The sequence below is a fragment of the Sorex araneus genome, chromosome 1 (genome assembly GCF_027595985.1).
Source record: "Sorex araneus isolate mSorAra2 chromosome 1, mSorAra2.pri, whole genome shotgun sequence".
Taxonomy (NCBI): Eukaryota; Metazoa; Chordata; class Mammalia; order Eulipotyphla; family Soricidae; genus Sorex; species Sorex araneus.
Genome location: NC_073302.1, coordinates 47,456,128 through 47,473,426, shown reverse-complemented (window position 1 = coordinate 47,473,426; position 17,299 = coordinate 47,456,128). Strand labels below are relative to the sequence as shown.

The 17,299-nt window shown below is 40.5% G+C and overlaps 1 protein-coding gene across 1 annotated transcript; it reads right to left on the bottom strand.

Moving 5' to 3' along the window:
- Positions 1–1,020: 1,020 nt before the first annotated feature.
- On the bottom strand, positions 1,021–1,680 carry TUSC1 (tumor suppressor candidate 1). Its single transcript, XM_055125452.1, has one exon. The coding sequence runs from the start codon at positions 1,678–1,680 to the stop codon at positions 1,021–1,023; it is 660 nt and encodes a 219-aa protein (XP_054981427.1).
- Between the last annotated feature and the right edge of the window lie 15,619 nt (positions 1,681–17,299).

Below are 17,299 nucleotides of genomic sequence, written 5' to 3'. Positions count from 1 at the left end.
GTAAATTATCCCAAAGACGGCAGAGTTGCTATGCGTCTACTACACCGTCCTCGATCGAATGAACTATCTATACTATTTACTCTTTAGATTTAAATCTGTTTTGAAAGACAAAAAAAAAAAGTGTTTTTAAAGGCTTAACCAAAGTCAGAGATAAAAAGATAGAAACTAATCCCTCACATATATATTTCCTTAAGAAACAACACCCGCCCAAAAAATAAAAAACTATCCCCATTTCCAAGAAATCAAACGATGATTTTAGGTTCTTTGCATGAACTCTTATTTATTTACCAATTTGAAGAATCACTTAGAGACAGATACAAAAAGTAATAATAATAAAATAAAATAAAAATCCCTCCCGCAAGAGGTGGGGGCGAGAGTAAACAAATTGGTATATATTAAATGTAGGCCGCCTAGAACCAGAGGCGGATGGGTTTCGAAGTTATAAATTACACTTTCGGATCTGAAACAGAAGAGCAAAACTAAGTACTTGAGAGAATATCCAAGGAATACGGGTTTACAAAAACAAATCTATATAAATGTTGGCCACACACATACACACACACACACAAAGGTCATGCCTGGAGATGTCAGGGGGAGTGAAGCCTGAACAACGAAACTCCATCACTCCCAAACCCTGGGCCCGAGTCTCCAAGAACCACAACCAGGAGCTGGTGCCACCCAACACGCCTTCAGCACACCAGGCCCCAGCCAGGTAGGAGGAAAACGGGAACCCCAGTTCTGGCACGCAGAAGACCCGCCCCTCTGACGCGGGGCTGATCTCCAAGGAAACCAGCGCGGGCGAGGCGTGGCTCCCAGCTGGGGGTGGCGCTTGAGATTCGCGCCCTTGGAGGGCCAGAGCGGGCCGGAAACCTGGGCGCCTCCCGGAAGTGTTCGTAAACCGGGCCGCGACGCAAAAGGCCGAGGCCCAAAGTCGGCTCCCGCCGTGCGGCTGGGACAGAATGGGAGGGGGCGGAGCCTGATCCAGGCCACGCCCCCTTCCCGCGCAGCTACGGCCTCGGGCTACAGCCCGGAGTCCTGGGGCTCCTCGGACGCCGGCTCCGGGCCCGGAGGGCTCCGGGCGGCTTCGTCGTGCTGCGGTGGCGGCGGCTCCTCCTTGTCGTCTCGCGAGTGCGGCCCACGCTGCTCCAGATGCAGCTGCAGCAGCGCGCGGCGGTACATGGCCTCCAGCTTTTCCAGGCGGGCCCTCAAGGCCCTGGCGGTGCTGAGCTCCTCTTCGGAGCCGCCGCCGCCGCCGCCTCGTGCGGGCCTCCGATTCGCTCTGGCCTCCTCGCAGCCCGCGGCCGCCCCGTCGTCGTCGCCATCGCCGGGCAGCCGCAGCGCCTGGCGGAAGAGACTGCGGTTCTCGCGCTTGAGCCGCCGGTTCTCGAGCCGCAGCCGGGCGTTCTCCTCGCGGAGCCGCGCGTTCTGCCGGTCCCGCTCGTCCCGCGCGCGGAGGGCCTCCAGGTGGCTCGCGGCCAGGTCGGCGAACCGCTCCTCCAGCTGCTGTCGGGCGCCGCCCGCCCGGCCGCACCAGCCCACGCCGCCGCCGCCAACGCCGCCTTGGAGCCGAGCCGGGCGGCCCAGGCCCCGGCCGGCCGCGCCGCACTCGGCCCCGCAACCGGCGCCGCCGCCGCCGCCGCAGCGCCCGTGCCGGCTGGCGCCACCACGCATGCGCCACATGGCTCCGCTCCGCCGCCGGCCGCGGGGGCCTCACGCCGAGGCTCGGGCGAGTTCGGGGCCCGGCGGGGAGGCCGGGGCCACGACGGAAGAGAAGCGGAGGCGGCGGCGGCGGCGGCGGCTGGCCCGGCGCCAGAGGAGGCCGGGAATGTGCCGCGGCTGAGGCGTGTCTCGTCTCCGACGGTTGGAGCGGCCCCCGCCGGGCCTGCGGTCTCCGGGCCCGACGCGCACACGATCCCCCCCGGGAGCGCTCGGCCGCCGTGCCCGCCGCCAGCGCGGGGGGGACGCGTCCAGCCGCGGGGTTCTGCCCGGGCGCCTCCGTCAGCCCGGGGCACCGCGGCAACCGGCGGCCTCGCCCCGCTCGCCAGCAGCCACCCGCCTGGGCTTCCCTGGCTCTTCGCGTGACACTCTCCCGGCAAAAACATTCAAAAAAAACAGCCACCCCAAGGACGCCTAGTTCGGGGGGTGGGGGCAGAAGGCACGGGGCATGCTGATAAGAGGCCACTGCTGCTAGCGTCTAGAACACAGCGGAAGCCTCAACTCAACGGAGAGTGTTTTTTTTTTTTTTTTTTTTTTTTTTTGCTTTTTGGGTCACACCTGGCGATGCACAGGGGTTACTCCTGGCTATGCACTCAGGAATCACCCCTGGCCGTGCTCAGGGGACCATATGGGATGCTGGGATTTGAACCCGGGTCGGCCGCGTGCAAGGCAAACGCCCTACCCGCTGTGCTATCTCTCCAGCCCCGAGAGTGTTTTTTTTTTAAAAAAACAAACTAAAAAAAAAACCGTACACAGATAGTTCTGAGCCCCCCCCGGGGGAGCGGGGCCCTCCCAAGGATGATTAGGACCCTGAGACCAGGACTCTACAACACAGGCCAGAAAGAGCTGATTCGCTCAGGCCAGCCCGCAGCACTTCCAAGATCTGCCCGTTTGCCCCAGAAACAGTACTGTTTCAACATTTGGGGAACATAAAATTCCCCACATTTACCTGAGGAGTCCATAGTTTCAAGGGACCTAAGAAAAGACTGGAGGATGGTCAAGTCAGTTTGGATAAGATACAGAGAGTCGGTCTCGCTAAGAGAAGTGGAAGCAAGGTTTTTTTTTTGGTTTGAGGGGCGCACTGTGCTGTAGTCGGGACATCAGGTGGATCTTGGTGATCTATATGTGGGGTATTAATTCGGAGTCTGCAATCAAGGCAAGACCCTTACCCACTTGACTCACTCCACTATTAGTCTGGCTGAAGAGCGATATTTTTTAAGAAGGATCCCAGTAAGTAGGTTCACTAAAGAAGAACATAGAAATACGATTCAGAGTTGATTTTTTTTACTTAGTAGTTTACTGAGTTGTCCCTAAATTGGGTGGTAAAACATAGTACAAACAAAACCTCATCCCCAGCATTTCATAGTGAAGTGATTCCATTTCAAAACATATAAATTTAGTAGTATGAAATACCATACCATTCTTTAAAATTTTATCTTTAGTTACTATTGATTTACAAGAATGAAATGTTTATATTTTATGAGTACTGTCTCCACACTGTAACCCCCATGACAACAAAAAAAATTAGAAAACTTTTGTTTCTGTTTTACTAATCTTTTCTAATTAATCACACACGTTCTTTTGAGGATTAGGCACATATTCTATACACTATCAGTTGCATGTTTTCTCTGACATTTTTTCTTATTCCATATGCATGGTATTTATAAAATAATATTTTTATATATACATTACTAACAATAGAAGTACTTTTAAATTTTAGTGAAGCAAAGTAATTTTTATTGACAGAAGTTTAGAGAGATGTGAGGAAAGAGAAAGGAATTTGTTCAAGATAGGATACAGGCTTGGGGAAAAAAAGCCATTAATATTTTCACAAAACTTGGTATGACTGTTGAGAAATAATAGAGTTCATATTTGGGGCAGGGGGTTCAGTGTGGTGGGAGGACAGGACTGTCTCCCAAGAAGTGATCAGAAGACCAAGGACCATTGTCACCACCTGGCCCATGGTTCAATGCCAGAGACCAAGAAGCTCAGATCTCCTGGAGAAGATGCTGGTCTAGTTTCCACTGCCAAACCCTGCAGTGTGTGTAGCCCCCTGATCTAGCACACCCACATCAGAAGTGGGAAGGTGGAGCGAGAAGTGAATTTTGATGGTCAGTTTATATATCACCCCATTGTAAAGATAGCTAATCAAAATAGATAATGGGATGCCTGGGTGTGGGGTAAAATAGCAAATAAAAGGAAGCCTCAAGCCAGCCTGTCTTGAGAGTCTGTCTGTCTGTCTCTCTCCCCCTCCTTACCCCCTCCCTCCCTCCTTCTCTCTCATGATGAGGAGACTATAAGATGTCAAATATCTGGCCCTTGAATCCTACATTTCTTGAAGTCATACCTCAACTTATGCCAAATTCATTTTGGGGTGTCATCCTATAACCAATTTCTGTTGCCCCTGTCAAGCAACCTATACTATTCTCATCAAATAATTATAAATATTGATTAAGTTCAATAATGTAACAATTTGAATTCCTTGGGCAGGTATCACTGTCCATAATCTGTATGCACTGGATATTTTCATGCTTACCTTTTGACTGCCACTTTTTTTACTCTTCTACCATGTTCATCATCATCATCATCATCATCATCCCATTGATCATCAAATTTCGCGAGTGGTCTCAGTAAAGTCTCCATTCGTCCTAGCCCTGAGATTTTAGAAGCCTCTCAACTCGTTCTTTCCAATGGTGCAGCATTGGAGGCTTTTTCAGGGTCAGGGGAATGAGACCCATCATTGTTACTGTTTTTGGCATATGAATACGCCATGGGAGTTTTCGAGGCTCTCCCATGTGGGCAGGAAACTCTTCAGTAGATTGCCAGGCTCTCCCAGAGGGAAAACTAGGCTATACGATGTCGGGTATTTCCAGGTGCTTGGTTTTATAGTCTGTATGTTGGCCGTTGGTGGGATTACCCAGTGCCAGGGGCAGTTTCTGGATGTGACCGCCTAGCTACTGGAAAATGGGGAATTTGGGCAGAAGAGGCCCAGGTCCCATCCGAGCAGACTTGGAGGTCTCAGCCCCGGGTCCCACACACCTAGGTTTCTCTGCCAGTTCCTTCATGTGTGAGGTTCATCCGAACATGTGGAGAGGGACCTTGAGCATGGCTGTGGCTAGGCTCCGGAGGTCTTTTGCCATGTTAGTGAGTACTTTTATGCTGGAATTTGGTTGTAATGTATCTACTGTGGAAAAAAAAAAATGTGTCCCTCCCTTTCAAATTACTAATGTGAGTGTAATAGCACTAGAGATGATGCCTTTTAAAGGGACTTAGGTTCAGAGATAGTTATAAGGTTTAGGGTCTCTTGATGGATGGTGCCCACAAAAGAGAAAACACCAGGAAGCATACTTCCTCTTTCACTCTTCTATGTTTGTATTACAATCATTTGTAAATCAGGAAGAATGTCCTTACTAGGGAGCTCAGTTGGCCAGCACCTATATCTTAAACTTCCTAACCTTCAAATCTTTAAAAACTAAATCCTTTTCTTCAGACAATAGCTTTCATTGTTCTCAGTTATTTGGATTAAAAAAGAAATCTACCAAAAAAAGTTTATGCCTTGCCCTCTTGGATCCTCTGAAATTAGGCAATTTAACTGTCATTTCTTTTCCACGTTCTGTTTTTGTTTTTTTTTTTGGGGGGTTTATAGCTGGTAGGGCTTGGGGGTATCATGTGGTGCCTGGGAATCTGGGGTTCCCACATACAAAGCATACACTCTAGCCCCTTTTGCTATCTCTCTGATTGGTTTCTATCTTATTTTTTCTTCATAAACATCAATAAAATAATGTCTGTTCTTGATGTTTCCCTGTGTTAATTTTTATTGCGCAAATAGGATACTAGTTCCTAGAACAGCATACCTATATCTATATCAATATCTATATCTATATCTGTATCTATGTATTGATATAGCACTGTAGCACTGTCATCCCATTGTTCATCGATTTGCTCGAGTGGGCACCAGTAACGTCTCCATTGTGAGACTTCTTGTTACTATTTTCAGCATATTGAATATGTCACGGATAGCTTTCCAGGCTCTGCTGTGCGGATGGGACACTCTTGGTAGCTTAACGGGCTCTCTGAAAGGGACGGAGGAATAGAACCAGGGTCAGCTGAGTGCAAGGCAAATTCCTACCTGCTGTGCTCCAGTCCATATGTGTGTGAGTGTGTGTGTGTGTATGCATATATATATGTATGTATATATATATATATAGTTCCTTATTTTCTTATATCAAGGAAGACTTTATCATGCCAAAGTTAACATATATCTAGTAGAATTAGCTAATCAAAACTCATCAGGAAATATTTGGAAAATATTAGAACTATTAAAATTGAAATAAGGATTTGGGTACTTCCTTTTTTAATGACAAAATTTAAAAATAAAAGTTGTTGTTAAAAAAAGATGATACTTATGATGTGTAGATTTAAAAATATGCAAAAATCTTGAGTTATGAAGTCAAGTTATCTATGTAGGCCCTTTCTTACTTCTTGAGGAATGCTTGTAGAGCTATAAATGTTCCCCTTAACATGGCTTTAGCTTTGTCTCATGGGTTCTGGTAACTCCTGTCTTCATTCTCATTTGTTTCCAGGTATCTTTTGATTTTTTCCTTGATTTCCTTCCTGACCCACTCATTGTTCAACATTGAGTTGTTTAATTTCCAGGTGTTTGATTTGGTTCTTCGAGTCTGTGTGTGATTAGCGTCTATCTTCAGTGCATCATGGTTTGAAAAGATAGTTGATACAATTTCTATCTTCCTGATTCTATTGAGGTATGTTTTGTGACCCAGAATGTGGTCTATTTTGGAAAATGTTCCGTGTGCACTGGAAAAGAATGCACTCATCTGTGCAATAGAAAGTAACAGAATGGGAGACTATCACCCAAGAATAGTAGAAATAAGTACCAGGAGGTCTGCTCCACGGCTTGGAAGACAGCCTCACATGCAGCTCAGATAGAGAAGGGAACACCAAGTAAAGTGTGGTTGGAGGACCTGCTCAGGATGGGAGATGCATACTGAAAGTAGACTATAGATTGAACATGACGGCCACTCAACCTCTATTGCAAACCATAATACCCAAAAGGAGAGAGAGAACAAAAGGCAATGCTCTGCCACAGAGGCAGGGTGGGGTGGGGCAGTAGGAGGGATTCTGGAATCATTGGTGGTGGAGAATGAGCACTGGTAGAGGGATGAGTACTCGAGCATTTTATGACTGAAACACAAGCACGGAGGTTTGTAAGTCTGAAACTATACCTCATGGTGATTCAATAATAAAAATATATATAAAAATAAAAATTTAAAAATATGCAATTTTTAAGAACAGTGGGTTTTATAGTACGATATACCTGGTTTTTGATAAATACCACAACTGTCACCCCTATATTATATCTTGAAATCAGTTTTCTCATTTGTAAAAAGGGATAAAAGAATTTATGAGTTACTTATAAGATGAGTCCCAGATATAGTCAGTGCTATTTAAAATTTCATTTCAGCTATTTACTTATAAATCTACCCTAAACATAATATGCAGCCCCTTTGCATATATGGTTATTATTTGATAGTTTTCATTAAGTGTTTGACTTTTTTAAAATTTATATTTTGTAAGTTCTATGTGCTGAAGTGTTTGGTTAATCTTATTTTAAGCTTGGTATTTGCTAATATTCACTATACAGCTCTAAGTGAGCATGGTTTATTTTCCGAGAGCAGATTTATTAAGGCCATGAAGAACATGTATTGATGTTTGGCAGCATAAATATGTTCTTATTGGAATAATTACTACAGAGTTCGGAATTGGGAATATTGATTGCATTTATTTAGTTTTTTGATACGATCAAAAATATTAAAAGCCATCAAGCACTAGCATTGCCTTTTAACAGCATCATTTACCTGGAGAAAAATTGTGGCCCAAAGAAAGCAGCATGATGTATCTATATTAATTATGATACTTTCTACAGAAGGAAGAAATGCTCTCTTTCCTTCAAATATTATAAAAGCATTAACCTAACCAATAAAAGAGGGCAAGAACATGATCGATTGTCAGAAAGTAATATAGCTAAGAGCAAAGGGTATCCACACAGGATACATGCCCATAACAAGTCCAAAATAGATTCTTTGAAGAGGAAATATGTTAGTTCTAAAATAGCACTGTTTTATGTTATATGTTTTCAGGTTAACATTATCTCTTAAAGAGTCTGGACTAGTGCCACTCACTAGCCATGGGTAAATATTTGAACTTACTTTTAGTGAAATAGACTTAAATTAAAATATAAATTACTCGGTTACACTTATCACATTTCAATTATTCTAATAACATATCCATTGCCAAGTGCTTGCTGTCACATGTGACTTTAGCTAACATGTCACAAAGAGCAGATATAGAACATGTTCATTACCACAAGAAGGTCTATTGGATAGCAATGGTTCAATTAGTATATTCCACTTCTTACTCTATTTTATTTTAATTCAGTTTTCAGAAAGCTTTACTAAAACTGATAATGGAAAAGAATACATGAGCTGGGGGGCATGTCTGTATAGTTCCATATATTTTGTATGTCTTATTAACATCAAGGAAACCATTAAAGTTCATTTTATTCTTAAACATATGTATCCTAGAGAGTATTTGATTTTCAATGTATTAAGTTATGTTCATATCATTGAAAGTGATGATTGGATTTGGGGATACTTTATAATGAGAACTAAGTTATTCATGAGTTATTTTCAGAACAGGAAAAACCAAAGATATTTAATATTTCAACTACGAAAGCACCTCAAAATGTTTCTGACAGTTTTTCTTCCTTTCCTTTGAATAATACTTCAAGAAGACCCACTAATCTGCTATTTCTGTGAAAATTAATGAACAATCCTAGTTTTACATATAGTGAATATCCATTGAAATGCCAGTCATGACTTGAAATGCATATCCAATTCATATCTTCTCTCATCACAGCCTGATTAGACAACCTGCCTGATTAGACAACCTGTCCTGGGCAAAGAAGGCAAACTTGACATTTGCTCTCTTCTTTCCTTTACTCCATACATTCCTTTAGTTACTCTTTCATCCTCCTCTAGGTACTGAAACAAGACAAAGGGATTGTGAAATTAAAGGAAAAGAAAAAAATCATAGCTACCTACCTGGTGCTGCTCTTTACTGGCCTTAAGCCTTCTGACAACAGATACCTAGAAGTTAGACTTCTCTTTTTCACTCATAGCATTTCTCTGTGGATTTTTGTTTATTTGTTTGTTAGGTGGTATGGGGGGAGGGTCATCTTCCATATATTCCTCTGGAAGCCTGGGGTCTTTCACTCTGGCCTTACTTAGCCAATCATGATGGTGGTACAGTGTTAGGGTTCAAAGACATGGTGCTGCTCAGACCCTGAAGTGTTGGGTCTCACCAAGCACACTCTGGTGGTGCTCATTTCTTTGGGGCCACCAGGGTCATACTCAGCAATGTTTGGTCAATACTTGGAAAGACCCTGTGATGCCAGCATTTGAATCCATGCTGGGGGGCATGCCAAGTGCCTTAACTTCTGTACTATTTTCCTCTGAATTAAGAGGAAAACAAATTTTCCCATTTGTGTGTTATTTGATCACACTACAATCGTTCTCTGATACAAAAATTTCTTTTTTCTTTAATTTTAATCACTTCTCCAATACTTATTGTGGACTAAACACTACGAAATCTTATCCATGGAGTTTTGTTAGTGTTCACATTCATTTTTTAGTTAAAAAATAATTAAAGCAACATAATTTATAAAGATATTCATAGTTGAGTTTTGGACATGCAGTGTTCTAGTATAGATTACACACCTAGTGTCAATTTCTCCCCATCAATATTCCCAGGGTCCCTCCCAGAATTCTTTCTCTGCCTCTGGCCTGCTCTCTTGACAGGCACCTTTTTAAGTGTAGTTGTTAAAATTGGTGTCCACATTCTTATTAACACACTCAGGAGTAAAGTTTCAAAGAAGATACCTATGATCCATTTCATTTGACACATAAGGTTAATTTAAACTCTAAATACTACAAGCAAGCTCTTTGGAGTCAAACATATGTCAAAAAACAATCATGTGTCTGTAAAAAATTACAATCACGCATGCACGGGAAGGGTGATGTGATGTGCGTGTTGTTCGAGGACTCTCTCGGCATGGCACTCTCTCTCGCCGCTTGAGTTAGGTGCTCTTGAGCCACTGTGTATGGACCAGATTGGGATGGCTCCTCCTTGTGCTCTGCTATTGTGTGTGCCATTGTGCTCTCTTCTGTCTGTCTCTCTATTTCTATCTCTGTAGTCTCTCCTCTGGTCTCTTCCCACCTCTCTCTGTCTCTGTATCTTCTCCCTTGCTTCTGTGTCTTCTCTCCTGCTTCTGTGTCTTCTCTCTTTCTGTGTCTTCTCTCCTGCTTCTGTGTCTTCTCTCCCACTTCTGTGTCTTTTGTCCTGCTTCTGTGTCTTCCCTGCTGCTTCTGTGTCTTCTCTGCTGCTTCTGTGTCTTCTGTGTCTTCCCCTTTTCTCCTAGTCTTAGCTCATATAGCAATCACGTAGGATGGTGACACAAAGGTGGGTTGAACATTAACAAGTCAACAAAAAGGGGCAAGACCACTCCTCCAGGAGATTAACAAAATCTCATCTAAAGAGATTACTCCAGATTACTAGGAGATCCACTGGAGTGTGAGATCCAAACAAGGGTATGCCACTTTCTTCCTTCCTCAGCTAGTAATCCACTTAAATAGTTGTACTAAACATACTTCAAAAATTTCTAGCAATGTGATTCTGTATGAACACAGTAAGAAATATATCAAACTTAAAGTTTGGTTCTTTCTGAGGACATTCACTATATATTCCAGACCACAGTTCTCAGGCCAGGTTAGTCTTCCTAACCCCAGCAGGGTCCTAGTCTCGTCGTTACTTTTGGATCATGACACCATTTGTCTATGACCATGCTCTCAACTTATAGTTGAGTATTGTGGCACTTTGGCCTGGCCCATTTCGATACCAGGGTAGCTCACAGCTTGCCCTGGGTCCATTCTGTCCTTTGTCAGGACACTGCTTTGGGGGTACTAGGAACTAAGGGCAACTGAGTTGAGAAAGTAGATGCCCAGGAGTACATATTATTGGAGTCAATCAGCTTCCAAGTTACAAAGCTTGATATTAACTGTCTTCCTGTGTCCATACAGAAAGGACATTATTTTAAGGTAAACTAAGTTCCCTGCGGCAAGGCTGAAAGGATAAACCCAATGTTATCCTACATGTGCCCATTTATGTTTTACATATTATTTTAATTATTTTTTATTTTGGATCCTCACCCAGGAATGCTCAGAGTTTACTCATGGTTCTGTGCTCCAACTCATTAAACTATCTCTCTGACCCCTAAAAATTAAGTTATTACTTTAGAGTTTTTGGATAAGCCAATATTTTCTAATTATTAAGAAAATAACAGCTCTGGAAGTGAAATGCTGATTCACATTTCAACTTTGTAGTTAAATGGAAATCATATTGCCAAAATCACCAGCGATTATTTACAGACAAAGATATCTGCATGAGATTTCGTACAAGTTAATGTAAGAATAGAAAACTTTGTTCCTCAAAATTAAATGGAGTGGAAAGTAGATACTCAAAATAGATACCCAAAAATTATGCATACAAAAAGGAAACTACATAGGGCAAATTCCAATAGGAAATTAGAGACTTACTGCAGTATATTTTGACAGGCAAGCATATAGATTGTTATTTTCTAGGAGATAGCCCACTAGTTTCTATAGTTGAGGCTCAATAAATCACTTGAATAAGAAAGGATTAAAGGTTGAATGATAGAATGAAGATGACAAATGTACCAAAGATGACAAATATGTGACTCAAAAGCTTGTACTCACACCCTGTCCACATATCACTATACATACACTAATCACACTATTCTGTTATGCAAAGGTTGTAGTTAGGTTCGATTTTTAAAATATTCTCAATGCTGTACTCTAAATTTACTGGCACTAATATGTGAATAATTTAATGTCAGTTTCTTCCAAAATTCCTGAGATAGCACATATTATAAGCTCATCCTCATCTTTCAAGTATAGCACTGTGCATATTCCTAAATTATAAGTTTCTGTATTGTTATTTGGTATTTTAGCCGTCATCATCATCATCATCATCATCATCATCATCATCATCATCATCATCATCATCATCATTCTGTTAATCATCAATTTTCTCGAGCAGTCTCAGTAACGTCCCCTTCCTAGCCCTGAGATTTTAGAAGCCTCTCTTTACTCATCCTGCCCAATGGTGCCCATTGGAGACTCTTTTAGAGTCAGGAAAATGAGACCCAGCATTATTACTGGTTTTGGCATATGAGTACGTCACAGGGAGCTTGTCAGGCTCTCCCATGTGGGCAGGAAACTCTTGGTAGCTTGCCAGTTTCTCTGAGAGGGAGACTAGGCTATGGGGGATCTTGGCGGATGAGTCCCAGTCCCAATCCGAGCAGACTTGGAGGTCTCAGCCCCGGGTTCTGCACACCTGGGTTCCTCTGCCGGTTCCTTCATGCATGAAGCTCATCCGAACGTGTGGAGAGGGGCCTTGAGCATGGCTGTGGCTGGGTTCTGGAAGTCTTCAGCTGGTGGGGGTCTGCTCGGGGTGGGGAGGGAAACCCAACCCACCCCTTCCAAGGGGCCCTAGTGAAGACAGCCAGACACAGGGGCAAGAGACTCTGTGTTGCTCTCTTCCGAGAGCTTGGTTTTATAGTCTCTGGATGTTGGCCAGAGCTAAATTTAAGCAAAACAATAGCTTTCTGTCTGTGCTTTGAATTTTAATTTACTTCAGATAAATCACAAAATATAGTTCCTTGCATTTATAGTCTCATGAGCTATTTCATGACCATAAGAGACATTTTATGAGATTTTAGTTTTATGAATGTTTTACACTGGGTGACATATTATACATATATGAAATATAAAGTCATTGACATATGCAATTTTTCTTTACACAATTTGAATTAATTATTTGCATATTAGATTTCATGTCTTATAGTAATAGTTAAAACACATCTTCATTAAGAGTAATTTGAGTTACTTATAATAAGTATGGGATAACTGTAAGTAATTCACTTTCCTGTATTTACTTACTACTGAGAGATACACTACAATCTGGCAAGCTTGATCATGTAACATTAGTGATGATCTTGCCAGAGTGTGATGAGAGGCAAGTACCCCAATCACTAGTCCTACTCTCAAAGCAAGGCCTGAAACTTTTGTTTGAAAGGCCAGAAATAACACTCTTCCTTGATTCTAGATAGCAACAAACAACAAACAAAAGCCAAATCTTTCTGAAATCCTCTTAAAAGTCTCAGATCAGGACTGTCAGCTGAGCCTATTGTTGCCTAGAGATTTAGAGGTTTTAGGGGATAGTCCAAAGGAATGAACACTGTCTGTTTTAACAGCACCGACTTGAAAGATTTTTTTTTTATCTCAGCTATCTTATAGGTCATATTGTTTTTCTAGGCATGGGACAAAGGAATATCATGAAAAAAATACATCAGACTATATCTTAAGAGCAAAAGCTATACACCTTTAGAAAAATAAATTGACATTGATAGAAAGAATATGGACTTCAATTTCTTGTACATGTTGTTGTATAAGTATATTGTATACAGAGTGTCCGTATAGCATATAGCATTGTGCATGCTAACTGAGAGAACAGGGCTCAGTGGAGAGTATGTTCTAGTGCAAGTGGCTTCCCATTCCATTTCTAGGCAATGTGCTACTTGATGTGTTCGATTGCTTCTTTTAAAATTTAATTTATTTTGTGACAGCTGGGTGGTTATGATTAGTTTGTTCTTTTCAATTTCAGTTTATATGGAGTGACTCTGCTTAAGTAAGAGAAAGGTGTGCCTATGACGCAGCAGGGCTTGAGTCCACTGTGTCAACCTTGTGGACACTGTGTGGCTCCTTGACGAGAATGTAGCCGGTGATGCCTCTGGCAGATTGAAAAAAAGGTCTTGCCCCACTCCTTCAGACACTATACTAAAGAGTATGACACCATCTTATTTTCAAGACTGTTTTATATTTTGGAAACTTGATCTCTTTCTAAATTTATAGATTTCTTGACATAAAGAGTGGAGAATTTTGTCCTAGAGTCTTCTTGTTAGCTGAACTTTAGTTCCAATCAATGATGATAAACAGGGCTGCCCATTTCTTTTACAAAATCTAGTTGCAGATATATCAAGGGATAGAATTTTAATGAAGATATCATAAGTCCTAATAAAGACCTTATTATAAGTAAATATAAGTTATAGGTAAAGACTTATTAAAAATTTGCAATAGAATTAAGACTCCCTAATCTATGTTCCCAGTAATGTGCCTTATCTCATAAGAGTTGTCCTTTTCTCTTTTCCATCCTTTTTATTTAGTGCAATAAAATACTTAATAGGATGTTTAGAATCACATTCTTATTATGGCTTCAGAATATTCTTTATATATGACCTAAGTTCAAATGATGAAAGTCAAATCTGTATTTAATAACTTTGAATCCACCCTTGTATCTAAGGTTCACATAGTTAATATATATTCTAAATAAGTGGAAAATTAGTGCTTTTTCTGTTTCCTTTAGCCTTATTATGTTTTTATTTTCATTTTATAAGCTATTATTTCTCTACATGGATTTAATTTAAATCTTTTTCCAAATAACACTTCTTTTTTTCAGATTTTTACTACCTTTAGACAAAAAGCTTTTAAAAAATTCTTTAATAAGAGAAAAAGAAATATATTGTAGAGAAAGACGCACCAGTCACACTAATAGATGAAGTAAAAATTAAATAATATCTTTTAACCTATTAAAACTATTTGAATTTATCACTATTTATTAAAATAAGAATCTTACATGTACTGGAAGTTTTCAGATTAGCTCCCAGCATAATCACTATGACCTCTATTGGAATTTCTTCTGATTTCAAGTAATATAATTGTGAGAATTCCAGCTGTTTTTGATAATATTAATTTATGAAAATGTCACTCTCTAACCTTGGCAAGTTTCAGTTCAATTTTTCAATGAACATCTACTTCTTAGAACTTCAGATTCAATGTTGTCATTGCAGGCACATCAACTTGCTTTTTTTTTGTCCTGTGTTTCAAGACTGACATATGGAAAGACACGGCAAACAAACTATGCATTTAAATGTAGTCTATAAGTTATAAATACATATATATGTATATAATTCAAAATGTTTTTATGAGTTTATCTTTTTAAAAATTATTATTTCAAGAAAATCATCAGTAAACCCACTTGAAATCCCAGATTTCCCATTGTATCATTTCATCTAACATTTGATTTTGTGATAACATTAACAAAATGTTAGTGAAAATGACATTTTATTTTGAACAAAATACATGATCATTAAACTCAAACATTTTTTCTCCTGAAAAATGAATTATTGCATCTAAAAATATTTATGAGGTAACTCTTTACAACAGTTTGATGCTTCTGTTTGAGAGGACAATACTGTTACACAATATCCACCATCTAAGTGGTAATATCCCCTACCTTATCACTGCTAGAATCTTGCAACAAACCCTTTTAGTCCTTGGTTACATCAACTTTGTGGTTAGGCTAATGATTTATTTTTCATTATAGAATTTTTTTCATACATACAAGTGAGAATATAAAGTATTCATCTCCGTATTTCTGATTTATTTTCTTACTATGATCCCCTCCACTACAATTCAAGCTGTAGCAAAAGACAAGATTTCACCTTCTCTTTCTCTTTCTTGGTCATCACACACAAACACACACACACACACACACACAAGTATATATCATATCTTATTTACTCACCTGGTATTGAGTACTTCAGTTATTATAAGTTGTGCTGTAACGAACCATAGTTGTGCATATATCATTTTGAATTAGCATTGTATTATTTTGATAGACACCTAGAAATGGAATTGCCAGACTACTAATAACTCTATTTTCAATTTTTTGAGAAATCTTCATAGTGGTTTCCAGAAAGGCTGGACCAATTTATGTTTTCAGTAGCTGTGAATGATGATTCTTTTTCTCTATACCTCATCACACTTTTTGGTCGTTTTAGATGTCATTGTCAAGGGATGAATAATACCTCGTTGTTTTGATCCTAACTTCCCAGGAAATCAGTGAAGATTAGCGTTTTTCCATGCGATTATTGTTAATCTGTATGGTTTATTAGGAAAGTGTTCAGTTCTTTCTGTCATTAAAATGCTTTGGCTTTGTTCTTGTTGAGTTTTGTGAGTTCTTTACATATCTTGGATACAATTAGGTCTTGCTAAAATATTTTCTTCCATTTGATAGGAGTTTTTCCTTCGTTATCTGTTTTATTTTTTGTTTGCTTTTACGGGGCAGAAATTTTCCAGTTTAATGTAATCCCATTTTAAAATTATTATTATTTGGCACTGAATTACAAAGGATGCTAATGAAGTCAATATCATGTAGTATTTTATCTTTTATTTGATATATTTTATAGTTTGGGTTTTAAATCTTCATATCTTCAGAGTGTGTTGCTATGAAACTGAAATTCAATATGACATCCACCATCAAGTTTTTTATGTTATATTAAATATAAAATATTTATTTTATATATATATATTAATTTTAATTTTTTATTGAGTCACCATGTGGAAAGTTACAAAGTTTTCAGGTTTAAATCTCAGTTATACAATGTTCAAACACCCATCCCTTCACCAGTGCACATATTCCACCACCAAGAATCCCAGTATAGCTCCACCCCACACCCCCACACCCCTAACCCCCCCACGCCCCTAGCCCCCCCCCCGCCTGTGTAACTAATAAATTTCACTTTACTTTCACTTTGATTGCATTCAATATTTCAACAAAACTCATTGTTTGGAGAGTCTCTCCCATAAAGTCAGACCTGCTGAAAAGGAAGCATTAGATAATTTGTTTTCCATTGCTGAGGATGAAGAGGTATGAGGTCGAGTGACCACACTTAGCGGCCTCTCAGTTTTGGGTTTCTGTATTTTAGTATTTTAGTAACTAAGTCCAGAGAGATATCTGCCAGAAGTTGCATCATTGCCAACTTGTACTTCTCAGTTACATTATATTCCACATATGAGTGCAATCCTTCTATGTCTGTCTCTTTCTTTCTGACTCATTTCACTCAACATGATACTTTCCATGTTGATCCATTTATATGCAAATTTCATGACTTCATGTTTTCTGACGGCTACATAGTATTCCATTGTGTAGATGTACCAGAGTTTCTTTAACCAGTCATCTGTTTTGGGGCACTCTGGTTTTTTCCAGATTCTGGCTATTGTAAACAGTGCTGCAATGAACATAGAAATCCATATGCCATCTCTACTATACCTTTTTGTCTCTCCGGGAAATATTCCCAGGAGTGGTATTGCTGGGTCAAATGGAAGCTCAATTTCTAATTTTTTGAGAATTGTCCATATTGTTTTCCAAAAGGGCTGAACCAGTAGGCATTGCCACCAGCAGTGAAGAAGAGTCCCTTTCTCCCCGCATCCACGCCAACACCGGTTGTTTTTGTTTTTTGGGATGTGGGCTAGTCTCTGTGGTGTGAGATGATATCAAGGTTTTTTGAGGCCCCCAAATATGGCAC

Coding starts and splice junctions, on each gene's coding strand:
- TUSC1 (XM_055125452.1), bottom strand. CDS start 1,680: ATGTGGCGCATGCGTGGTGGCGCCAGCCGGCACGGGCGCTGCGGCGGC.